This window comes from Gymnoscopelus microlampas (genome assembly GCF_963454915.1).
Source record: "Gymnoscopelus microlampas genome assembly, chromosome: 12".
NCBI lineage: Eukaryota > Metazoa > Chordata > Actinopteri > Myctophiformes > Myctophidae > Gymnoscopelus > Gymnoscopelus microlampas.
The window spans coordinates 36,253,948-36,281,733 of NC_139949.1; the positions used below are offsets into that span (position 1 = coordinate 36,253,948).

The following is a 27,786-nucleotide window of genomic DNA, read 5'->3' on the forward strand; positions in this document are numbered from 1 at the left end:
AATCCTCAAACATTAGGAGTTTTGCAATTTTGTAGCAGATCATAGCACAGCCTTCTCCTACAGCACTCCAGTGGACCAGGTCTAATCAAATGGGGCTCCATGGCTTAGTGTGCATCTATTCTGAGCTCCTGGAACTGAAAATGTTCTGGGAATGCCGGCCCTCATCGACTACCTGCCCCTCTCCAACAACAGGAAAGAACTTTGCACTATTTAATGCAACTCAAATAGGACTATGCGGAAATATTGCCAGAGCAGTACTTAGAGAGGTAAATCTGGCTTTCATAGCTTTCATATATGTAGCATAAGCTATATGAAATTGTGGGAGGAGGTTTTAGCACTCACATTATGTTACATAGTGATAGGGATGTCTGTCTTTCTGTTAGTTGGACTTTTAACATTTATTAGACACTACTCCAAAATCACGCAAAACTTTTACAACACATAAAAATGCAGAGCTGCCTTCTCTTTTTATTCATCAACTTCTAAAACCTGGCACACATCACCCAACTAAAACTATGAACCCAATCTAATTGCATTCCGACATGTAGCTAATCATATATTGGGACAATGTGCTTAAAGGGATAAATTGAAATTTCCCATTTTAGTTTAAATCGTGGTTATGCTATGATTTAATCAAGCAATATCTGCATAGGGAACACAGAGACTAATATATATTAAAGGTAATTTCGTCACAGGATAAAATATACATTGGTCTAAGAGGCCATTTACAGGACAACTGAAAGGGCAATCTGTAGAACGTTGTTTTTCTTGGAATTTCTTGGTGAAGAGACGTAACCAAAAAAAGAAAATAAAGTCAAGGTATCCCTTGAAGGGAATAAACCCCTTGAAACAGGCTGTTGTTGTTAAGAACGGCAAAGGTTGGAGTCATAAAGGACATAATATTACATTCTTCTTATGAACACAGATCTCTGATGACCAGCGTCTTACCCCGCGTCTACGCTCCGCCTTGATCTTCTCCTCTGTTTGCTTTACTTTATTTTGTGTTTTGTTCTCTACCCCCGCAAGTAATTTTTTCGTGCAAAGAATAAAATTTCATCTGCGCGGGCTCTGAGAAGCGCGGCCTTTGGATTGGCCCCTGCTCCGTACAGATGCTTTGAATTTACGGGGCTTTTCTGGCCTGCGAGGGGGGGGGAGTAGAGAAGGATGGATGGATGGATGGGACGGAGGGTTGAGTGGAATAGAGAGAGAGAGAAAGAGGATGAGGGTGGGTGGGGGGTTGGGGTGGACCTGCCTGTATTTCCTGTGGATTAGGCCTCAGATGGACGCCCTCAGAGGAGGTCCCGACTCCTGGGTCCCTGCCTCCCTGGCTGGCTGGGAAAGTGACCCCCGGCTGACTCCCTGGTCCTCGGAGTGCCCTGCTAACTTTGCCCTGGGATGGTACTCGGACCCGGGACTCCGTCTATGAATAGTGGACCTCCACCCGGAAGGAAGGCTTGCATGCCACCGCCAGCACATCATGTGGAACTTGTATCTGGAATTGTACAGATACACAGTAAAAGCCTGAGTGTTTATTTAAGTCTGAGGGTAGGGTACAAAGGTTTCCTTTATACACTCTCAGATTTAATGTAGAACTCCGAATTTTATAGTTTAAGTTCGGACTTAGCCACGTACTCACACTACTGAGTGGTCGTCACTTCTGAAGTTCCAAAACGGACTTGGGCCCTCACAACGATAGACCTGCAAGAAAACACACACACACACACACACACACACACACACAATGTTCTTCCGTGGGTTAAGGGTGTACACCTTACGTCATGACTTTCAATGCAGCTGCATGTTATCACTCTGCCATTTGTCCTGTCGCTCTCCATATTATAATATCTAATAAGGCAGAAATGCCATAAAAAAATATTTAAAACACACACATGCAGCTTTTCTCCAGGAGGAATAGTGAAATTTTCTATTAAAACAAAACTTTGCCTGATACTCACCCGCACTTTTTCCACACACATACCGTAGCTTTGAGGGCCAAAGTTATTATTTTTATGGGGCCCAGAACTCTTGGCAGGGTCCCAGCGTCTGCATATAATACAAAATGAGCTCATAATTTCGACAGGAACCATTTCCATGTTTTTTAAAGGCATTTTATTATCGGACTGTGTACAGACCTTGTGTTTGATCATTGATTGTAGCAATTATTTAGAAAGCATTTTACATTTGTCATAAGAAAGTTATTGAAAAGTCCAAATGCAGCAAAGCAGTCAGGTCTCAAGTGTGTGCCCGTTGTGATCCCAAATCCAAGTCAAATCAAACCAATGTCTGGGTAGGACCTCCGCATTGAATGGGTTAAGCCGGCACAGAACATGGCTCAGGTGGAGACTCAATTTCTGATTCGAGAGAGCCATCTAGTGGCGTAGGGAAGATGACCCGTCCTTCAACAAAACAAATGCAATCGCATTTCTTTATGGCTTAACAAAAAAACTCATTAATTTAGCTTTTTTCCCCTTCAACATTACCAGTGCCTTGTAATCAGTGTTAAAATCAAAATATTAAATAAAAATTCTATGTTACAGTTCAAATATTTTACTATAACTTTCACAAGTACTCCATCTATAATAGTACACACAATATAAACCATTTTGTCCTGCAAAAACTTTGTCTCCAATTTGAATCTTTGTGTTAATTGCTAACAGGAGTACAAAATATTTTTATATATTTCTCAGACCAAGACCAATAGTAGTCATTTATGTACATGGGTCTCAATAATCTTATAATTTATTATATTTTTTCTTATTTCTAAAAAGATTACTTTTGGGATATTCAAGGTTCCTGCAGCACACAAATGCAACAAAAATCTTCCTCTCCTGTAAAGAAAGGCAACAAACCGATGGGATTTCACAACACGCAGCACGAAAACTAAATCTCTTCCATCATTCCTTCCATGCCTGTCTCCTGAAGACCAAATAACCGCAAACCTTACGCCTGATTTACACTTCGCTGCATGCCAGTGTCTCACACAGAAAAGGGCGGATCTACAAGCTCACAAAGTGGATCAGTGCGACGCATTGTGAGCTTGTAGATTGGCTATTTTCGGTGCGAGACACGATATGCAACCAGGCATAAATCAGGCTTTATCTTTCAATTATACAGTATAATCAAACGGCAAACCTTTTTATATACACAGCACCATCAACACGAGAGATGTTCCAATAAAGCAAGAACTGATAACCAGAAAGTACACTGTAAGTAAAACAAAAGGTCAGAATATTTTTTGCATTTTGGAGTTCAAAAGAAAGAGGATAGTTACAGCTTATAAACCGCTTGTCACATGCATGAACCCGTATTCATGTTTGGCTTTCTTCCGAAGCCTTGTAACCAAGGACTAGCTATCTTTACGTACAGTATGTCACACTAAACATTACAACAACGGTTCCCAACCTTCGTTTTGGATCAAGGCCCACTTGAAAATCTTCTAAGTTCTGAAAACTATTTTTTCAAGATTTTAAAGAAAAGAACAATGTAAGGAATGATAGCCAGAACTCACGTTCTGTTCAGCTGAGTCATGACACAGCTGAATTGTATCACTTACAGTATGACTACGCTGAGGAAGGCTTTGTCACGTTGCCTGCTTGATTAATAAAATGAGAAGTTCCTGAAATGGACAGAACTGCTGGGTATCATTCCTTACATGATATACATTTGGGCAAGTTATTGATATCGTTTTTGTGCGTAGAGTTTGTGCTCGTATTCCTTCTAGTTTAAAGAAAAAAATACCATGACTTTTTTTTTTTTTTTTTTACATAATAATTTTTATTATTATTAATGTTATCAATGAAGTCTTAGTGTTTTGCCGATTATTTGGGGGCCCACTAGCAATATCTTCACGGGTTGGGAGTCGCTGCATTAGAAGTTTATCCTTAAACTTTAAAAGATAGCTTGGATCTCTTTTGTGGAACACCGTTTGTATGAAAGCTGCAGGAACAGCAGTGCATTTCTACAGTACATTAACACCACAGAGGAAAATAAATCCAGAAAGGATTATAGGAGAAAATAAAAATAAAGACATAATGCAAATCAATATCCCGGCCTCTTTTTTCTTCATCTTCTTTTTTTTTAAACAAACACTCATAAATATCTTTCCCATTTTCTGGCAAAACTAAAAATCTTAAGAAAACTAAAATAATAAATTCCCCGCGCCCGTGACAAGAAGACGAGGGGTATTTGGGAGTGAACAGGAGGGCAACAACAGAAGTTATTTTAGCTCGATTCCAGCTTGGCCATTTCCTGCACATAGATCCCTATGCTTTCACTGTCAAACAGCACAAAGTACACCGTCTTGATGGTGGAGGACATGGTGGCCACGAAGTAGGTAGAGATGGCCTTCAGGATGAGCTGTGCAGCGGTCTGCTTGGGGAAGCCATTCCTACAAAACAACAGGCACCACATCATATGATCTGCATCTAAAGGATGCAACAGTTAATCAAACTAATAGATTTAAATTGATTATGATTGAAAAATAAACCTAATTTATTTGGGCATGTCACGGGCAAAAGAAATCTAAAATTGCTCACAATGTGTCGCTATGTAACATGTTGTGAGCTTGTAGATCGGCTAATTTAAAAAGGTAGGGTAAGTGATTTACTTTTGTTAAAATAGCTCTATATTCTGATAGTACTCATTGCTATAGTGTGTTTGTTCAGTAAAAGGAGTGTCCCATGTCTCTCCAGCTCTTTATTAAACAGAAAATGCATTTTCAGTGCTCTATCCTGATTGGCTTAAATGTTGTCACCTACCTGAAAATGAATTTATATTCTGTTTACTAAAGAGCTGGAGAGACCCCTGTGACCAAACAAACGCTTTATAGCAATGATTACTATCAGAATATAATACTTTAACCTTTAACTATTAAGTGGTTAATCGATTTTTTGATATACTGTAAATGTTTTTAAATATATAAAAAACACAAACTTCTCAATTATTCGATTAATCAAAAATGATCGCTAAGAAAATGCTCGATAGTTGCAGCCCTGGTTGCAACAGACATACATAGCTGTACAGTTTACTTTCCAAACAGTGTGCCGAGAGAGAGGGAAGTTATTATTTTTTAATTTAATATAACAGTGCTTTGGGCACATTCATTCACTAATTTCCAAATACAGAGACAAAGTCTATACCCAAGAGAAATATATTCTAACTGCTTTCAACCTGACGTATTTTGGGCATATCATTATAGGCAAATACTTTAAATTATTATAGGTTTTTTTCCCCCCAGAAATCCAAATCCAAAATAGAAGATCCACAAGTTCACAACACATCACATTACAACACGTTGTGAGCTTGTAGATCAGCTTCTGTCATTATAATTACAGGTGTGCCTTGAGATTTTGACTTCTTCATTGGTGTGCCTTGGGCACAAAAAGTTTTAAAACCACTGGTATATAGCATACTATTGACTAAATGGTGTAAAATACGTACACACAAACATTACCACACACAGCTACATAAGTAACTGGTACATACTGTATGTTGGTGCAATTAATTAGCACATCTACAGTACACTGGCACAAAACAAACATCACAAAAACAAAGCTACCAACATAGCTTGAACCGAAGCTGTTCCAGAAGTGGCATCCACTCCTCCAGATGTTACCAATTTCTTTTCATTAAGAGTTGCAGCAGGCAGTTTGATAATTAGCATGGCAACATATGCAATTCAATACTTCAGTTCAATATAATCCTACTACTCAAGAGTGTGTGTTGTGTCTGTGTATGCGCGCACGCGCTTTCTTCCTACCTCCCACTGCCAATAGACGGGAAGGCCACTGACTTGAGCTTCTTTTCGTCAGCCAGTGCCAAGCAGTTCTTCACCGTTTTATCCAGAAGCTCTTCACACTTGTCAGAGCCCCAACCTGGACTGTTGCAGTGGATGACGTACTTAGCAGGTAGACCGAAGCCAGCAGACAGCACAGCTGAGGGATGACATAAAACATTAACACTTAAACCCTATACTTCATTGGCTGGCCCCATTCTACTAGTCCCTTCCTGTTTTTGCTCTAAACTAAATATCTACAAGGTCACAACACGACAAGTTTTGAGCTTGCCGGTCGGCTATGTTACGGATGTTCACCGCAGAATAGGAACCGCTAGGATTGAAAGTGTTAAGCATTAAGACATTACGACACAGAGCATTAAGACACATTATAAAAGGACATTTGGATACAATTAAAAATAAGACGTTAGGATAAAAAGATTATTGTGCAGATGACATTTTAAAAAACGGGTGTCTTGTTATTTGTTGTTATTTTTTTACTGCACTATTAATACATTATTTTGGGGGCGTGGTGTGCAGACCTTCTCTTTTTCTTTACAGTTTATCCATTTTGCTCCAGCATGCGTCAAAATGTTTGGATGTGCGTGCACCTCTTGACCGCTAACCTTTTAGATTAAGCATACTGGATTTAAATGAATTGCTTTCATTAATTAAGTGAGAGTGCAGTGAGTTGAAAAGAGAAAGAATGCAGAAGAAAAAATGAGAAAGGGAAATGGCAAAATAAAGGAGGAGGTGAGAAAAAAGGGACAGACTGGTAGAAGAAATAAACAGATGAGGTTAAATGAAGGGAATGAAGGGAGAAAGTGAGAGGTGGTAGATAGAGAGGGGAATTAAAGATCAGCATCTTTACATTATCATGACTGCCAAATTCTCTATGCTGACGTTTTCGTCAAAGTCTAAATATAAGCAAAATAATACAATTAAGGCCTTTTGCAGACATTCTTATCCAGAGTGACTTAAAAGTGTGAAGTAAGCAGAGTAAGCATGAACCCTGCTGTATATGCAGTAAGAAAGGGGCTACTGTATGCATTTGTTGCCATGCTTCACATGAATTTCCACAAGGGACCAACCTGCTCATCAAGAGCAGAAAGGGGTTCAGTGTCTTGCTCAAGGACACTTCAATACAAATTCAGGAAGAACCAGGGATCAAATCCGGGACCTTTCAGTTCCCAGACGGCCACTCTACCTCCTGAGTCGCTGCCTGTACACGTTTTAACACAACTGAAAAGCCAAGAGGTCCACCGGGAGAGTCCAACATGTTGAAAGAACAGTTTTCTTTGTGCAGCGAAAGAAGAAAAAAGAAAATTGGAGAGCTTAATGCTGTTGAGACCAGGGTATTAGACAGAGGTGGGCTGGAGAAATCACTTCTGCAGACGAGTTGGAGTGAAGCCACGAGGAGAGGAGTGTAAGGAGAGAAGAATTGAGATTAAAGGAGAAGAAAGATACTGTAAAGGAGGAGGACAGGCAGAAATCTTAGAAGTATGAATGGCAGTGAGAGAAGAGAAGAGAAGAGAAGAGAAGAGAAGAGAAGAGAAGAGAAGAGAAGAGAAGAGAAGAGAAGAGAAGAGAAGAGAAGAGAAGAGAAGAGAAGAGAAGAGAAGAGAAAGCAGACTTGACTCATCGTGATCTTGGAGCCTGGATGTAATTGAGAAACAGTGCAGCTCTGTGCTGGTTCAAACATCTAGGTTTGTCTGCCATCAAACAGCCGGCTGTAAGACACAGTAACTCAGCCAAAGCCCTTGACGCTGTGAAGTGAGAAAGCACTGTAGTCATACTTCATTAGGCCACACCGCTAGCGTGTGACAGGATCGGACCGAATTACAGACTCAAAGTCGGGGACAAGCTGATTTCCAGATGGCACAGAGAGACCTAAGACATGAGAGTGAGTGCCAGTTAGACTGTCTGTGTGATCTTCTTGTGAGGAAAGTGGATTGATGATGATGATTGTATTTTCATGATTGCCTGTAAAGTTGGAACTTGACAAAAAATAAAAAAAATAAACCAGGACGAAACGCATGTAAAACGGGTTGGTGTGCGAATACTGAAGAGTCGAGAATAGACTAGTAAAGACAGAATAAGAACAAAAGAACACCAGTGTGAGTAAAGAATAAGTTAGGAATGGTGCCTACTGCGGTGAAGTGGTGTTTGAGTGGAACATTAGGGGAATATTTCTGGTGTACATCCCCTTGAATTAACCTATAATTATTCAGTTTAAGTTTTAGAACCACTTTGATGTCATGTTTATCGCCAATATATTATTAATTTACAATGGTACTATATGTTATATGGACGCCCCCCCTCCAAACCCAAACACATACAACTTTGGAAAGGGCCTTGATGTTGTACACGATGGGTAAATTATTTTTAATGTTAACTCTTGACCCTGGGTTGTTATTCCTTAGACAGATGTTTGTTTTCTCATTGTCTTGTCTCCTTTCTTTTTGTAACTTGATAATTGTTTTATGTTGCTGATTGCCTGTCTTCTTGTGTGTGATATTGATGTATTTTTTAAATAAAATGACTGAAAGAAAGGAATGACTAATTTTGACATCTGCCTGCTTGCATGTTTATCTCTATATTAAACCTGTCGTTCTTCACTTATGCACTCTGTACTCTGCCTGAGTGAATGGAATTAATTTAAGAGGACTTGATGTCACATCAAAAGCGGAGAGATAAGTGGTAGAGTATTATAATATTTTTTGGAATATTTAGCTACCATAGTCACATGCACATGCATGGCATTAAAAACAGGAAGGTTGCATGCAGTGGCATAAATCAAGTACTACTTTTGTCGATATTTAAGATTGTCTTCACCAATAAATATAAATTAGGTTTTATAAGTCTTAGTGGAAACACTGCCCACGCGGTCATATACAAGAACTAAGTGTACAACCTTGAGTTTCAGAACTGATTTTACTGATGCCTTTTCAAGCCTTACAAGGCCAGGCTCCCATAGTTATTACATTTTACATATGTTAGTCTCTTATAAGCCTGAACACAGCCTGAGATCCTCAACCAAGAAGACTTGTAGGACCCTATTGGTTGTTCATTACCTGGGGGGCAATTGGCCGGCCTGGGCACGAGGCTATGGAAAGCTGTGGTTGATGATCTCAGTAAAATAAAGTAAAATCAATGTCATTTTTTATATCGCCCCTGAAAACGTACTTTTACGTTAATGCTCTTTCATAGGGCTTATTTATTTTGTAACTCCTTTTTTGCCTCTCTGTTATCCATGCTTATCTTCTTAAATGCTGTTTTTATTAGTTTTGATATTTATTTTTATAGTTGTATAGTTTATTATCACATTCTTTATTGTTGTTTTTTTTTATTCTACGGGCAGCTTTCTGGGAGATTTTAATTCAGTATTAAAAGTGTGAACCACAACTCAGTAATTCAAAATCCCGACCTCCCTTCCTTAAAAAAACAGGCATTGTGAGTGAGGGTAGTGCTCAACTTCTTTTTTTCCCCTTCCCTTAAGTATGCTGGGAATTTATTCGACATTTGTTTTGAAGCAGGTCTGGTCCAGTAACATTGGGCTCCAGCAGGCAGAACAATTTCTGACTCCGAAAACCGACCCAGATCCCCCAGAAATCCCTGTCAGGCTCTGCTGGCTTGGGGTTCAGTCACCTGGTAATCTACTTATGATCTCCTCAAGGAGAACCCAGATTAGGACGCCGTGCTAACTTGGCGGCGTGTGTGTGTGTGTGTGAGCGTATGTACGCATGTGTGTGTGTGTGTGTGTGTGAGAGAGAGAGAGTGAGTGAGAGTGCGTGGGTGAAAGACGCAGAAGGAAGGATGAAGGTGTGATGTGTGTCAAAGTATGAGACAGAAGCATAATGAGGGAAAATGAGTAAGAATAAGTGAAGGTCAAGAATAGCTGAAAGCGACAGGGACGATGAATGTGTGTGTGTGTGTGTGTGTGTGTGTATGTGTGTGTGTGCACGTTGGTGACGTACGGTACATGTCCACACACCACAGCAACTGGCAGGAGTGGAGGAGGGCTTATCCATGCAGTTATTATGATATGTAATGAAATGTAATGATGAACAGAAGTAGTTTGGCGTGTTTGGTGTGTTTTGTGGAATACTGTGACATTACCACTGGAGGGCACTCAGTCTAACTAGCGCAACTGCGATATACTGTACTATTTACAAAAAAGGCCACCAATTTTTTACATGTGCACACGCCATGTCACGTTTGCCATCTTGAAAATGTTCATCTCTGCTGGGTACATGATGTACCCAGTCTGATGCATGAAAGGTGCACTATCAGAGTATCCAAACTATGTCACATGGGTTTATATCCAAGATGGTGATGGATGTGGTGAGGATTGACTTTAAGAGACTTCATTTGCCATTTAACAAATGCATAGGAATTCTTTGAGCATAGCTCTCAAAGTCATCATTAAAGAGAGAGGAGAGAGACGAGAAAGAACATACATCCTACAATACTGACCGATAAGAAGTGGACCTTTGGACAGATATCTGGGATTGTAATTGGGAACCTCCCCCGCCCCTCATTGCCCCCAGAACAAGCTATATATATTGATCATATGCCTCTATATACACACTGTACTGCTACCCTCAGTGTGAGTAAGTTTGGTGTGTACTCAATACAAGAGCAATAATTTATTTATTCATACAATTGCACTGTAGAATATAAATTATTGTGTATGCTACTACCCTCTATGTACACTTTAAACATGGGCAATAATTACAATTTCTTTACAGTATTTCTAGTCCAGTCAGTGTATATTGTACTGCATATCATATAATTTTAATACAATTAATATTATTTTCACTTATCTTTAGAATAATTATTTATAGTATAAGAATTTCACTCACTTTAATTTGGGGTTCGGTTTTAACAGGATTTAAAATGAGATTTAAATCAGTTATTGGAAAATAAATACATTTAATTACATACAATTTAATGAAATCTAATTAAATGTACACATCTACAGAATACATAGCTAATGTGTGGATTTGATATCAAGTACGTTCAGGTGGGAACCAAGGCAAATTAGGTTAGCTGTGATTGAACTTAACTGCTTGAACCCTACAGTATATAGTTAATTGACTGGGCTCCCCCAGGGCTCTGTATCAGGGCTGCGCCTGTTTTCAATCTACACAAAATATCTTCGGAAAACAATAGCTGAGCTATACAAGCTGCTAGTAAGATCTGCTTTTTTCGGCGAATTAATAAAGACGCTAAGGGTTCAAGTGGTTTATTTAACATACTGACAACTATGGACATTTTTGCTTACGCCAGCAAGGGCTTGCCTCATTGAAAAGGTCACTAGAGTGGGACACTGGAGTATCTGACTTGAATCCTTTGTACAGGCAAATATTCTTCTACATGCACTTACCACCAGCCACCTCTAGAGGGCCATGTTTCTTCTTCAGCTCCTGGACGGCTTCAACAAACTCCTTACCTCCCTTCTTCTCCAGAGCATTACCTGTGGGGGGGATGAGAGAGGTCTGGGCTCAGTGTGGGTCTATATACTGTAAACAGACCGCCGGTGAGGGAAGGCGCGATGTCCATGCACATGGATGGGAGAAGCAGGAAGGCCGCGCACGCACGCACACACACACACACACACACACGCAAAATGCGGTCACTTCCTCTTGCCCCTTTGAATTTCTGCTTCTGCCATCATACTGTACCTCCCATACAGCAAAGACAGGGATCCGATGAATAGCTACCGTACATGAAACTCTTTGTTTTTTGGACTCTCCAATCCTTAAATCTGTGAACTTTGGTAGAGCCTTGAATCATACAGCTAGCACCACCTACAGTAGGCATGATTAAGTCCGAATTGTGTGTTGATCGATCAATCGATCGATGGATAGACAGTACCGGTATATCCATTCACACAAAACATACACATACATTTTGTTTTTGCTTACTTCACCTACTGGTGTCATCAATCACATCATACTGATAGTGATCTGTTGCAATAGAGAACTTCTATGAAGGGTATTATGAATACAGCCATACACTTCCCCACACTTATGTATGTACCAGTACTAACACACTCTCATTCACACACACACACACACACACACACACACACACACACAAACACACACACACACACACACACACACACATAATGTGTGTGTGTGTGTGTGTGTGTGTGTGTGTGTGTGTGTGTGTGTGTGTGTGTGTGTGTGTGTGTGTGTGTGTGTGTGTGTGTGTGTGTGTGTGTGTGTGTGTGTGTGTGTGTGTGTGTGCGTTCCTCGATCACAGAGCACAGCAGCATTTGGATTAATATCATGATAATGGAGCTGTACAGTACAAACCCAAGGTTCTACTAAAGTTCAACATCACTTCTAATTCATCGCCTCTAATTAAACACGGTCACCCCTGCCACCACTGAGTTGTTTGTATATTATTAGCATGGCATTGATGTTTGTATGTCATTAATTGAAGACACCCCCCATGTCAAATTGATTAATAGAGCTTTACACATAAGGACACCACATGCGATGTCTTCCCAATATTTTGATAGTCGACAAGTTCTTTACACTGGTTTTGTAAGCATTGTAAGCTAAACAGATCTGTTGAAATGTGTATTGAGTTGAAATAATTTGATGCATATATAATTATACATAATATTAAAGTACGTTTTCATACGACAGCAATCTAAATCTTCAAAAATGTGCCAGGAATATAAGAAACTGGAATGTACCCAGATTTCACAAGCACAAACGAATACTAGATTTAGGACCGGATTGATCAAATGTTCTTCTAAAGTTAATATTTATTGAACTGAAACCAAAAGAGAAGGGAAGTGACGGCATCCACACAAACCACATCTGAATGTTCTGGCAACACCGCTGAACAGACACACGAGCAAAGTTAGTAAAAACCTGTTCTTCACCACAGCAGAGTGACAGAGCTAATTAATTCAGATAAACAAATATAACACAAAATCTGCTTTTGAAGTGTTAACAGCTTGTGCTTTAATTGGCTGTGTTAACTCAAACAAACTTCTAGTTGCGAAATGTCCTCTGATGAACCCTGCGGAATTTGATATCTTGAGAAAGAATATTGTATTATTCATAACAGAAGCTGACAGCAGACATCGCTCAAGGAAGGTTAAGCCTGATTCATACTTCGTCACCAGTGTCACATGCCGAAAAATAGCAGATCTACAAGCTCACGACGCTTCGCTCTGCGACGTGTCATGAGCTTGTAAAGATCTGCTATTTTCAGCAAGCAACAACATCTTACGACGGACAATAAATTAAGCATTAGATTGCAAAAGAAAAGAGCGAGACCCCAAACAACCCACACTGCAGTTAATGGGAACAAAAGGACAAACAGCGCGATTCACTGAATTTGACAGTGACGTGACATGATATGAATTACTTACTGTAGCTTGTACTGTAAATGTGCACATGTAGCACAACTAATGTCTCTTTCCATTTCTGCTGACGCCGAATCCTTCTGCCTGAGAAACTACAGCTGAATATTTAATACCATGATTGTACCAGAAGCTGGTACAAGCACTTACACTGTAGTGATAAAAATCTATTGATTACTTTTACTGTGTGACGTATCCACTGCAGGGAGGACACAATGTCGGGACCAATGGTCCCTTTTGCTGATGGACACAATCTTGTAGAGTGTAGAGTCTACAAGATTGTAGACTCTACAATCTTGTAGAGTCCCTCTAAAACATACTGTGTCTTAGACATAATGCTGTGTGAACATTTCGTTCGCAGACTGCAGTGCAAGCTACCAGGAACCTTTTGAGACAGGGAAGGGGAGAGTGGGTGAGAGACAGAGAGAGAGTGAGAGAGAGCAGTGCACGAGCAGCCGTGGTCTCGGAGGTGGCGATGGTTCCATTACCTACTTCACCACCTGTATAGAGGGAGGAGTTGGTCGGGTGAACGACAGCGTCGCTATCCACGATGGAAATGTCGGCTTGCACAACTTGCAACTACAGGTGACAACGACAGTAACAAGAACAACAACAACAGGCGTCATGGTGGTCAAAACACAGCGAGTGACGAGGGGCAACAAGATGACCAAATAAAAAAGAAATATATATGCTGTGACTGAATGGCGTTACAAAAACAGGAAGTAAAGAAGTGTGATCATTCCTTATTGGCTGTTGACATCACAACACTCAAAGAGGCGACTAGGAACCTGGACTTGTGTTCAAGGGTTATTCCAAGGGGCAGGATCACATAGCCAAAAAAAAAAGAAGAGAAAACAGTAGACTTCTTGGCACTCTCGTGTAGCCAGACATTTCTGAGATCTCTATCTACCAATACTAAGGGATAGAACTGGACGGAAACCATTTGGAGATTTGAAAAATAACTGCATTGCAGAACTAATGAAAAAACATGGTCCTTCTTATTGGGACGGTATGTGGGCTGGTTTTCAAAGCATGATGTGTAGGTTTTTTATCTACCGTTTTCTCTGCAGTCTAACCAGTACATTGAATTTAGATGTCACCTGATGTATTGGTAAGCGGAGATCAATGATACGTCTTGCTACGCGAGACTAAATTCTTGGATAGAAATTGTGTCATCAATCATCAATACAACCAACATTCCATTCTCAAAAAAATCAGGCAAGGTTTCACATTTTCGGGCTAACTATATAATCCTGATCTCTGGAATACTCCTCTTAGAAACATTAAGAACCCAGAATTTGAGGATCACATTCCAGGCTGCCTGCACTTACAGCAAAGCTGCACTCGACAAATCTGCATGCAGGTTTTCTGTTGAAGCCATGCCAAGCAGCCATCTTTAAGTGGTGACTTGTTCCGAGGCACCAACGTCTCAACAACAACATCTTCTCCTTACATAACTGCAATGTAAGCATGTAATTGATATATAATGCAACAAGGCCGACCTTTTTACCTCCAAGTACTAGAGGATGTGCAATTGTGGCAGCCTGGAATGTACCTTAAAACATCTATGACAGGCAGAATAAGCGAAGCAACTGCTCTGAAGACATTTAATAAAATCCTTGAATGTCCCCAACAGGTCATTTTTTCAAGTCAGCTTTTCCACAGGGAAACTGGATTGAAGACTTAATAATTCATAATCAATATTTTTCTATAAATCACCCGTTAGTGATTGTACTTTGCATCCAATTGAGTGCTTTGACATCACAGGAGTTGTTTCAAGGATTTTTTTTTGCCAGCAGGGAGACAAGAGGGGCTGGGGGATGGGGAGCCTCACCTAGATCATCTTTAAGTTCAAGTTCAGCATTGGTGGGGTTGATGACCCCCTCCACATCAAAGCCAGCCATGTTACTGACCTCGCTGTGGATGAGGTTGAGCTGCGGAAGGGGTAGGGGTCAGGGGGTCAGCGCAAGAGGAGGAGCAGTGAGGGAGGAGGAAGAGGAGGCATGCCATACGGGGAGGAGGGAGGGGTCAGGGAGAAGGAGGGAAGGAAAGGAGGAGGCAAAGCCATTAGAAAAGATTCACACACACACACACACACACAGTCACACACCATCACCTTAGGGATAGGGATACTTTAACAATTTGGTCCAGTGATATTCACCTTGCCTGGACGCACATAGTGACTGAATGTTGAATCCTTTTTTTTTTTTTAAAGTGATACGCATGACCTAATTGTATAGTCTGTTTTTGTAAAGTATTTGCTGTACTTTGTCCCATAACAAAGTAGACTGTCCTTGTAAAATACGCAAGTATGTATTCATGCATCATGTTGCTACGCAGAATAATGATTTCGAAAACACAGGGAATGATGTTAAAGATCCAAAGTGCCTAGGGACTCTGCATGGCAGGGGCGTCCTACTCCCTGAGCCAGGCTTGCACTTGACAGCATAGCTAATGGAAGACTTGAACACTGTGATGCTGATTGCCGAGACAGCTGGACAGACACTTCACAGGGGTTGTCAAGTGGGTTCCTACTACCAACGTTTCGCTGATTTAAACCCACGACGTCTCCAGTAGGCTAAGCAGTGTATGCTGGTGTCCTAGAGACATGGTCAATACGTCTCTGACTCTGTAACAAACAGCAACAAGACAAATTCCTGTCAGTGTATTCTGATCATGAATCTTGCAGTTATCTGTGCCTCTCGTTTCCAAAAATTAACACCAACAGTGCCAGCAAGCCATTAAAAAACTAAACTAGGCAAGAAGACAAGACCTGGTTACTGTACACGCCAGTGGGGCTATGTGTTGGTGAATGATGATTAACGTACACAACTATGTGTTTTCCATAACAATGGTACAGTTGGCATGCAGTTCAGTGCGAGTTCTCAAGTCCATTTAAAATCTTATACAGCTTGTTCAGGCCTAGAGATTCATCAGCCTGTGGTGGACGGAACAGCTGTGAGGAGGACTGAGCCGAAATCCCCAAGGAGAACCAGAATGCTCATTCCCCCTTTTCTCCACTTGTCAGAGTGACGGCACAGTTGGGCCTGCTATCTCAGTAAAGGCCAGAACACTGCAGTACCTATTATGTCCCGTTGGCATTTAATCCGTGCACACAGCTCGTCTAGCTTATTTTCTAGTAGGGACTGAACATTTCCTAGCAGAACTGGCTGAAGTGAAAGCAAAAGTGCACCGACTGTGCAAAAAGTACTAGTAATACAAAGTAAATTCACATAAGTTTGATGAGTTGACTCGTCAGTGCAGCCACCTCACGGCGCACCAGCAGACGAGAGCGTTAATACGAGAGCATTAAGACCACAGCATTAAAACATTACGAGAGTATAAATACAAGAGCATTAATGGGCCTAACATACCTGAGAACAAACGTTCACCGGTTCGTTCGGAAACGGCAACAAATGTCAGAGGCCTAAGAAATGTCAGTAGGACCGGGCCCCAGTAGGGAACAGAAAACTCACTCGTGCATGCCTGGCTGTTTCAACCATGGCCAGTCAGTGACTCACCCAGCCAGCCAGTCAGACAGACAGACAGTAAGCAACATGAACTCATATTGCCCCCCCCCAGGGTCTGGCACAGATAACATCTTTCAGAATTAAGTGAATAGTGCTGAATGTGAGGGAAGATGAAGAGGCAACTAAAACTCAAACTGTCAAAGTATCCCTTTAATGACAGGAATTTCCAGGGGAATGTATTAAAGTCTGTTAGTATTGCAGGGTTCAAGATTTATGAATCATTCATTATTCCTTCAAGTTGAAACAAATCACTTATTGAGCTACCGCAGAGCTTGAATTTTAGACTTGATTAAGAATTGCCCAGTGGGAACGGTGGAACAGAATAATGATGTGCATTTGACTGAGGCAGAATAATACAGTGCAAGAGAAAACCCAAGCAAGGACTGGTGTAGCTCACATAATTACTAGACTGTAAAATATCATGGTAGACAGCAACATTTATTCTGGGCTTATTTTGCTAATCAGTGGGAGAGTTAATTACTGTTCATCTGATTCATTATCTTGGATTGATTTTTAGCAACTCCAGCAATCTCCGATTAGCTACCTAGTCAAGTCCTCGATATGCCGTTTTTATGGCAAGGGAGAATATTGGAGTGCATCCAAATGATCTACTTGTTCTTGTAGAATAATCACTTTTTAAAATCCAATTGACTTAATGCGACTTGGCCTTTTAGTCTATTCTGTTTAAAATGCATAAAATATGTAATATGTTGTAATAAGTTGTAATAAATGTCTATATAATGGGTCAATGGAGCATACCAAATCTTCCATTTCAATCTACAGTATGTGGCCCATCTAGAAAGGTACAGTATAAGAGGTTGAAAACATTTCATAACAATGGCTGTGAATCTGATTTCAAACCCTGTAGCATTTGATGCATTTGGTGAGATTCCTTCCAAAAATGTGGGTATTTGTTGATGGGGGAAGGCAGCGAGTGGCAATCATTGCTACAAGCTGTCTGGGGAATCCAAAAATAGTGGGTGCGTGTCACCGTGCATTAACCGCTTGAGCCTGACACGTCATACACAGAAAATAGACAATCTACAAGCTCACAACGCATGGCACTGTGATGTGTGATGTGTTGTGAGCTTGTAGAACGGCTATTTTCACTGCGCAACACCGGCACACAACTTGTATAAATGAACCATACAGTAAGCCTAGGTTATTTCTGATAACTATAATGACATACCCCAAATAGGGACGTCGGGGTTAATGTTGTTAAACGCAAACCAAATCTGTAAAAATAAATTACTCAGACTATACTAGGTGAACACTGTGGGCAACATCAGCTCCCGATTTACCCCAAAGTTCGTCCTTGTTCTATTGCAGCAGCCTGGATTAATTAGCTTGCTAGCATGTGACATAAGCAGCAAGTGAGCTCACCAAAAAAAAAGAAGCACAAAGCGTTTGATTGTTTTAACAGCAGCGGCAAAGCAAGGAAGTACACATACACACGTTGCCATAGCATTCTTGGGTGTTGCAGGCAGCTGAACTTGTACAGTTCAAACAGTGTTGTGACTTATAGGAGTTCCTTTCATACATGTGTGATCTTTTTTCCTGTCGGCCCATGACCACGGTCCCAGATTTTCTTGGATAAACGGAACTAGTTTAAAAAGAGTTCCGGTGGTGTTAAGGGATTAGCATTTTCCACCTTACACTCTGGCGTTTATGCACCCCAGGGAACCCAGATGAACATCACCAAAAAGGAGGAGGCAATTTCAGGCAATATTCAATTAATTACCAGCCCAGAATTGAAAACGCATACTGTCTTTGTACTGTACCTCCTCTTGACAGTTTCTATTGCTAAATAGACAGACCAATCAGAGTACGACAAATGATCCTGTACTGTAGGTCCTGGTTTAAATAAAGTAAACTGCATTACTTAAAGTGATTGAATAAAATATTACTTTATGTTGCCACTTTAGGTCACAGTTTTATATATATAAACAGCCTCTTTTCTTCTTTAGTAACGTAAGTGCCCACGGTACAGTATAAGTGTGATAATGCACGATGAAGCATCCCCATATTGGATAAAAACAGACTCGGCAGAGGAAAGTCCATATCACACTTCGAGTTCCTCACATCCGCCTCATCCATTCGGACACCTTGTTGTGCATTATCACTTGCTTAATTCATGAAGAAGAAAGCATTTTCTTTGTTATCGTCTCATAGTTTCATTTCATTTACTGTATTTTAATTTCATGATTTAATCAATTATAAAAAAAATATAAAATTTCATAAAGTAATCAATTGTCATAAATGGTGAAAATGGCAGATATACAAACTGTCAACGCGCTGTGATGCAATGCATTGTGAGCTTGTAGATCACCTATTTTCACACGCCACCATTGTACAACATAGTATAATTATAGGGCTTAAGCGGTTCATCAGGCTAGTCGATTATAACAAAAATTCATTGTCAAATCATTGATATATCAAAACATATATATATAAATGAATAAAAACGTAATTATTTGATTAACGTCATGTGCAAGATTAAGTCTGTGAAAGGTTCTAAATGTCGGTTTCGATAACTTTTTCGGTTAATTGCCCAGCCCTAAGTAGGTAGCACAGACCCGTCTGGTGCTAATAAAAGTGCTACATTGACAGAGGATACATACCTTTTGTCCCAGGAAGAGACTCTTGCTGGAGAGCACGGTGAAACCATCTCCTGGACTGCCCTCTGTGGTGCTGTCTGCTGACGCCGATTTGCTCACCTCACCCTGCTTCTGAAAGGAACACATCAATAAGGTTGTCACCATCATAAAATTGTACATGACGACAAATTGTCATACAAATAATTGCGATTAACGATAAAAAATGTTTTTGCCATTGAATGGAACATATCCATATATATCTGAAATCTAATCGGAAAATCTATGAACAAGTCATGTTTAAACTTGGAACGGTTCTGACATTCTGCAAAATGTCAAATAATTTTGATCACGCGATTATGTAATAATTGTGACAGGCATCCACATCAACTCAGTTTTATTCAGACATCACAGACCTTCCTACATTACATTTTTAAGATGCAACTTTTCAACATTGATACAGCACTCTTCCCCTCCCCCCACTTAAAGTCATATTGTGTAACATTCATTTCAGTCTGTCTTTCTTTGGCGACACCTCTTGTAGCTCTGTTGTCATTGCAGCGTTTGTCTATAGGGGAAGGAACGCTCAAAAATGAATGCTGCAGAGTGCTAGCTTCCGAGGATATTTTGGAATGCAACCACACGTCCTCAGAAACGGTATTTATTAAAAAACATACATAAAAATATTTACTTCCAGTGCCTACACCATTTTGCCGCGGGTGTCGGAGCAGACTCTCACAAATAAAAATAGTGTTTAATAATATTTAGAGAAGTTGACCAAAAAACACATTCATGCTGAAGGGTTATTTAGACCCTCCAGAAAAACGCAGGCAAATCCTTGATTATGCGGGCTAAAATCCTAGATTTTGCAATGAAATATGTGGGGGTTTTCTGTGATTTCATGCGGTGAAATTGCGTTTAGTAGGAAAATATCCGGAAAGTTTCGAAATATGCGAAAAGTTGCGCAATATGCGAAAAGTTGCGAAATATGCGAATATATGCAGCGCATATTTCGCATATTATGCGATGTGTTGCGCATATTATGCGTTGCTATGCGATGCGCATATTATGCGATGCTATGCGATGCGCATATTATGTGATGCTATGCGATGAGCATATAATGCGATGCTATGCAATGCACATATTATGTGGTGCGCATATTATGCGATATTATGCAATGCGACGCGCATATTATGCAATGCGACGCGCATATTATGCAATGCGATGCGCATATTATGCAATGCGCCCTATAAGCACGTTTTTCTGGAGGGTCTAGTGTGAAAAATAGACCAGTGGAAGATTATATCACAAATAACTTTTGTTGAAAAAGTTACAGAGTATGACTTTAAGCCCTATATACTTCGTCACATCACAACATATTGTGAGCTTGTTCCACCAATTAAGTTATCAATTATGTTGTTGTTGTGAATTAGCTTCTACATTTCTAATGCACTGTGCTAAGTTATGTTTCAAATGTTGAGCACAATAAACAGGAAACAGAAAACATTTGATTAACAATAAGATAATACAGATTGAGAGAAATGTGTGCAATACAGTGGCTCATGGAGCTCTGAGCTACAGCAGCAAAGGATGATTCTGTAATGGAGATAATGATGCAACTTGAGGCAATTTGTTTCTCATACCAATATGAATACACTTCATCACACAATGCTAAGTACAATGCTCATACAATGCTACTTTGGTTGGATTTCTTCCTCTTGCTCCATCATTCCTTTCATCATTATTTCACCTCTACTAACCCTACTGTATCAACCCAATACAAATCAGACACTGTATAATAACTGAAGGACCATGCTCCAGGTTGACGTCAGGCTAGCTGCTAATATGAAGCGCAAGAGCCTCTCAGTTCAGGTGTACGCCGGGTTCAATAACAAGCACATACTGTTTCTAGTTTGCGATTCTGCTGAGGCACAAACACTATTGACTTAGTTTCTTGATTATAAGTTCAGGCAAGTTCTGAGGTTTAACTTTTGACAAATATTGTCAAGGAGTAAACACGAACAAACAGGTGAAAAAAGATGTGTCTGTGTTGTTAATGGACAATGACATGTGGTAGACACCAGTATGGTCCTTTAAAAGGAGTACTTCACCTCAAGTGTTTTAAGATTCAAGATAACTTTATTGTCTGTCACAACTTAAGTAACAGACAATTGTCCTTCACAAGGCTCAGCAATGCACATTTGGAATACATTTAAACACACACACACACACACACACACACACACACACACACACACACACACACACACACACACACACACACACACACACACACACACACACACACACACACACACACACACACACACACACACACACACACACACACACCTAACATACAATTGACAAGAAAAGTTGGTCAGAATACACAAATATGTTCAGTCACTCTTTCAGTCACTCTGTGTACCTTTGCCCTTCCTCCTGTCTTCTTTCCACTCAGCTTCTTTGTCACTGGCTTCTTGGCTGTCTTGGGTTTCTTCTCGGGAGCGGGTGAGACGGGCGTCTCCAGCTTGCCCTTGGCACCTCTCTTCTTCGCCAGCAGCTCTGGGTGGATGTTGGGCAGGACGCCACCCGCTGCAATGGTCACGCCCTTCAGCAACTGAGATATACAGACAGGGCAAATATCAGTGGCACTAGATCGCAACGACACTGTGGTGGTCAGTCATTAGATTACCCACAAGTTACCAATGGACGCGCATGACATGAGCCGTTCTATTAACCCTACCTCATCTATTAACCGTAACCCATTAAACACTTAACCATATGATCCCTAGCGTTCCTGTTCTGGGGAGAAACTTCGCAACAATTGCAGATCTAAAAGCTCAAACACGTGTGTGACGCTTGTAGATTCAGTATAGAGATATAGGGTGCGTTCGGAAATACAGCACTGAGCGCACTGGCCAATACAAACTAATAGGCGAGTGCGCTCCGCTGCGCAATTTCCGAACGCACCCTTGGTATGAAGGGAGAAAGGTAGTGGGTCTAGTATAGAGTAGCGGAAATGCCTATTTTAGACAATTGTTGCGTTTAATGACGTCCCCGAAATAGGGACGGCAGAGTTAAAGTGGTTAATTTATTGTACCTATCTTACTCCTGCATCGTACTGTTTATGCATCTATATAATGTTACTGCTCCACATGCACTTGTGTACGGCACATTGTGTATACTTTCTGTAACTGCCTCATTTGAAAGTCATATAAGTTGGTATTCAAGTAAGTAAGTAAACATTTCATTGTGCTCAAGATGTGGAGCAGGTGCACTTCATCCTCTGATTGCCTCCATGGCTGTGGGTGCTCAGCTTTAGTCAATACTAAAAAAAAATAAACACCAGCAAAGAACGTGGAAATAATGGTACTCATTATTTCTATTAAATTGATTAGTTTGATTAACTGCTGCACCCCTAATATTGATCTGTAATTATATAATGACAAAGCAAACTTGAAACACCGTTAACACTGATTATAGATAATAATAATAAGGGGATCAAATGACTGTGCTTAGTCATAGAGAGAGAAAATTGCTTTAAAAATCCTTGTGTCCTGTGTGAAATAATTAGCAAGGATGTGTACACAGATGGTCTGGCACAACAGTAAGTGTGTGTGTATACATGCACACTAACACTCCAGTCTTACACTGATCTAACACTGATCTAATACTGTTGATTATTATTAATGGTCATGTTGTAAACAATAGCATCTTATTTAGATTTAGGCTCTTAATCCGACTAATCATGCCTCATTAAGACGGCTGGATGTTTAGACAATCTTTTGATTTATTGGAGCATGTACTCCAAATGCTTTAGTCTGATTTCTTTACATTTTGAAAATAACTTGCAGATGCATGAAGTACTTTTCACACAGAACATGGTGCATGGGAGAAATCAAGACATTTGAAACACAACTTTTGAATAAAATCGTGTAAAGCAAGGATATCAAACTTACAGTATCAGACTAAAACATGTAAATGCTTCAATCATGCCATAGTCAGATTATTCCCAGTAATTGGAGCACGAGCGCGCATGTACACACTTGTCAAGTATAAAAGTGACTGGCAGTCGTAGACGACTGTTGATAAGGTACAGTCTACCAAACGTATAGTTGCTCTAAGAAACAATCTACCTGATTGAGCTCCTCATCGTTGGCGATTGCCAGCAGGATGTGTCGCGGGGTGACCCGACCCTTCTTGTTGTCTCTTGCTGCGTTACCCGCCAACTCCAGGATTTCAGCTATTGTTACAAAACAAACAACAATAAAGATACCACAGAGGCGAAATCAGCAAAACATGATTGATGATACAAAATAGGCTATTGTGAATAAAGTATTGTGAAAAACTGTGCTTTACTAACAAAAGGTAGAAATCTCATTATGAAACAAAAGCTGTTTAAATAAAATTCAATTAAACCCGATCACAGCAGCCCAGCCCCCTCACCGGTGGCAATAATTTGCTATCTAGCATAGGGCTTGAGGAATTGGCTTGTGAGTGGCTGAGATGGGGGACAGGAGCGCTCGTTTTTCTTGACGTGATAAACGATTCCGTCCACCATGGCTTGTAAACTCGGACGGCGTGCTTGTCTGCCTTGCTGAAGTAACGAAACCAAGCTCCCCGTTTTTCTCCTATAAAAAGATATATATAGCTCACCGGTGAGGTATTCGAGGACAGCGGCCATGTAGACAGGAGCCCCCACCCCGATGCGATACTTGGGCAGGCCCCTCTTGATGTAGCGGAGCATCCGTCCCACAGGGAAGATGACCCCCGCCTTGGTGGACCTGGAGGTCTTAGTCGACTTCTTCTTTCCTCCTCGGCTGGACATTGTGCTGAGAGCACTGACAGCGTCAGGTTCTGCTGCGACACCCAGGAGGATAACATAGACAACATGCAACACACAGGCCTGTTAAATCAGGGTCTTCTTTTAAATCACGTCTTTCCTCGATTTCAAATTGTATTGTTCGATTCTCTTAACATTTTATTTCTCACTGCACCTTTTATATTTTAGCATACGCTGTTTGACTTCTTTCATTTGGTTGCTGATTTTGATAACTGCTTCATAAATAACTATCATCATCATCCTCATTATGGCAACATCGAGAGAACTATTTCCCTCTAAAGCGCCTGGACACCGGGGTGACAATACATCATTTGAGTCAATATTTTTACAGGTAGCGTAAGTGTCAATTGACTTTTGAATGGTTATTATGTGGCCTGGTGGTCTGACAAGCAGGTGAAATCAAAGTTAATTGCTTCTAGCCATAAAATCCGCCAGATAGGCTGGTGTTAGAAAGAGACCCCCAGGCCGGGAGCAAGATCACAATCAGTAGGTTGTACACTTTGTGTTGGAGGATTTTGAGTGATTCCCGAGGGGAAATTACTTCTCTGCACTGAACCAGCAGTGGCTTGCTCAGAGTGAGCACGCGGGGGAGCAAGTGCCTTGCTCAGGGGCACTTAACCAGGCAACATGAAGCTGCGGAGTGCAGATCAATCCAGGGTACTTCTGATTCTCTAGGCTACCTCCTGAGACTGCCTCTGGAACCTCATGTGACCCTGCTGGCCTGGGACTGAATCCCACCAGAGCCTTCATTTGTCCAATGTATAAATTCAAGACTAAACATCACCCAGATTACTAAACAGCAGTGCATGACCAATTATATCAAATTCACATCTGACATATTTTTCAGTTAAACCTTATAAATAATTCAAATCTTTCTAGACCATAAATTATTGAACCAAATGCCTTGAAGAATAAGGCTGTTAGCAATATTTGTTATAGATCATCAATTAGCCTAGGCCTGGCTACAGCTTTAATTGCGAAATTTCACATTTTCTAAACCTTATTGTCAGTCTTTCTGCAGCAATTTAAACAACATTTCCAATGTTTTGGCAAAAACAACCAATTTCCTTTCATTACATTTTTTAAGAGCATAATATGCTCTTAAAAAATATATATTATATAACGAGCATGAAATAAAAGTCATTGGGAGAACTATTCCTCCCTGCGGACCCTGCCACATCTGGACAGGTGTAGGTGGGGGTTGTTGGGGGGTTACACAGTAGTGTCGCTTGCCAAAAATAACAGATCTACAAGGAAAGGCAACAACCGCAGCATAGCTTGGAGATCAGTTATTTTTGGCAAGCGACAACATCGCGCGATGGAGCGTAATAATAAATTGACGCTGACAAGCGGAGCGATTTCCGCGTGTCAAGAGTCCAGTGGATCACGTGTACACATATTTACAATATTATGGGATTGCACCATTAATTCCATTCCGTTCCCAACAGTGAAACTGCCGAACGCCCCCAAACCAAGTACATCAGCCCATAACACAGTGAATATTTGGGGGGGGGGGGGGCACATTTCCGGGGAAAAGGGGCAAAAATAAATAATAACACACGAAATGTCATCAGTGGCAGGCAGCTGCCCCGACACTCATTGCCTCTCAACACTCCTCGGCCCCCCCCAGCATGCAAGGAAATAACACCAAATGACAACGTTCGCACGGGAGAGTGGGACCTGGCGCAACGGTGCGGAAATCCCACCCACCCTCCAACCAACACGACGTTTAACCACCCGACCCTGTGAATTACTTACGGGAATACGGCACAGCAATATGTCTACACGGTCCTCTGATCAGTGTTCCGTCAGGTAAAATAATCCCGACAACACGCTTGTCAAGTGGCGGCTACGTGAGGGTGCGACGTCCGGTTGATGGACTTCAAAATAAGAGCATACTGGGTGAAGTTGTATTTGGAGTAGACCAGGGGTCTTCAACCTTTTCAGCCCAAGGACCCCTTAGCTGAGAGACAGATGAAGCAGGGACCCCCTCTATATTATATAGCATTGTGTTTCAGATTAACATTTTTTTTTACTTGGTCTGCTCTTTTTTCCCTCTACACCTATACCTCTTTGCCAAAAATAGCAGATCTACAAGCTCACAACGCCTCGCAGCGCGAGGCGTTGTGAGCTTGTAGATCTGCTGTTTTTGGCGAAAAGTTTTCCTCAGAAAAGGGATGCTAGGGTTCAAGTGGTTAATGCGAAAAAATAAATCATATCACACGAAAAAATTGGCGGACCCCCTGTAGTAACTCTGAGGACCCCCTAGGGGTCCCGGACCCCCTGTTGAAGACCCCGGGAGTAGACGAACCTGTAACGTGCAGATTATCATCCTTTTACAGGTCCAATAAAGACCATAAAAACAACTAACATATTTTTCTCACCAATCATGCATTGTAAATGCTAAAATGGTTTACATTATATAAAATAAGTAAAAGACTATGTTGAAAAGTATATTTTCCCTGTAGAACAGGACAGTGCATCAGCATTCCAATGGAAACAATGCACTAAAAACCATAACTCTGTTACTGTAATTCTCAAGCTTCCTCAGTTGTACCCCAGGACGGGGACCAAGTGAGTGCTTATCACAGCTGATCGAAGGCTGTAGGCCTACTGCACCTCTTCACCCACAGTAAGGCCTACTATGTGTGTCAGGCGGTGCAGTGGCCTGGCATGGCCCGCAAAGTCTCTGACAAAATGTTGATAATAGAATTCTTGGCCCTGAAAACTGCCGGACAGCCCTTTACGGTCAGGGGGCCTATGGATAATTCCTGGCTTTTTTGTTTTTTGAACTTGGCGTAGAAAAGGAATTATCCATAGGCCCCCTAACCCTTTACAGTGGCCTGGCCACCTAAGCTGGGTCAGTGGCGACCCTTCTCTGCTGAGCATGTGACCCGGGTCCCCCTCATGTTTTCGCTCTACACTACATATACAGCTGAACCAACTGAAACCAGTGATGTGGTCGAGCGTATCTTCAATGTGGGGCAGTGGGAAATGACCCCCCACCACCCATGGTCTCACAACCCAGCCCATACACATGCATATGAAAACAAAATGGAGCAACAGACACAAATCGCATCAATCACAATAAAAATGCAAAACACTCTTGAGTCAAATGACAAGCACATTTAATTGACACAACAACAGAACAATAAGTGTTCTGTTGGCCCGCCCAGAGCCATGCTGATTAACCATTCCAAGACAAACTGGCTCTTCACTGTCCCAAACTACTACAAAAATGTATTTTTAAGTGGCCACCTAATGTATTGTTGTTGTTTGCAACATATTCCTAAAATGTTTAGTGTTGTATTTGTTACTTATTTAAAAATATATAACTGCAACATCATTAGACAACTCAACTGCACACTTATTGTGAAGTCCACCAACCGGAAGTGAAACGCTCACTAAGGAACAACGTGACGAGCGTGTTTCAATGATGTATGCTGACGGAACACTGTGCTCGTCTGTCAGTCCCCGGTAACAAGCCTGGGCACAGTCAGTGGCCAGTGTCAACTCCCACAATCCACAGCGAACTAAACATTGAACTGAGTGAGCGCGCTGTTGCCATGAGTAATTTGGTTCTATGCAAATAGCAGACTTGGATGGAAGAAAAAAACCTGTCCGATGATCTTTACCCAGACTCACAGCCT

The 27,786-nt window shown here is 41.0% G+C and overlaps 1 protein-coding gene across 4 annotated transcripts; it reads right to left on the minus strand.

Moving 5' to 3' along the window:
• Positions 1–2,092: 2,092 nt before the first annotated feature.
• On the minus strand, positions 2,093–25,959 carry macroh2a1 (macroH2A.1 histone). Of its 4 annotated transcripts, none has more exons than XM_084074990.1 (9): positions 25,895–25,959; positions 23,950–24,150; positions 23,430–23,536; positions 21,719–21,910; positions 19,318–19,425; positions 13,655–13,745; positions 11,163–11,252; positions 5,759–5,933; positions 2,093–4,387 (listed from the first exon to the last, which is right to left on the minus strand). In XM_084074990.1, the coding sequence occupies exons 2-9, from the start codon at positions 24,119–24,121 to the stop codon at positions 4,222–4,224; spliced, it is 1,101 nt and encodes a 366-aa protein (XP_083931116.1). In that variant the 5' UTR covers positions 24,122–24,150; positions 25,895–25,959; the 3' UTR covers positions 2,093–4,221. The 4 variants fall into 4 exon arrangements, with proteins under 4 accessions (XP_083931116.1, XP_083931118.1, XP_083931117.1 ...); XM_084074992.1 differs by lacking the exon at positions 13,655–13,745 and adding an exon at positions 15,001–15,100; XM_084074991.1 differs by having other exon boundaries at positions 19,318–19,422; positions 23,950–24,153; positions 25,895–25,949.
• Positions 25,960–27,786: the final 1,827 nt, after the last annotated feature.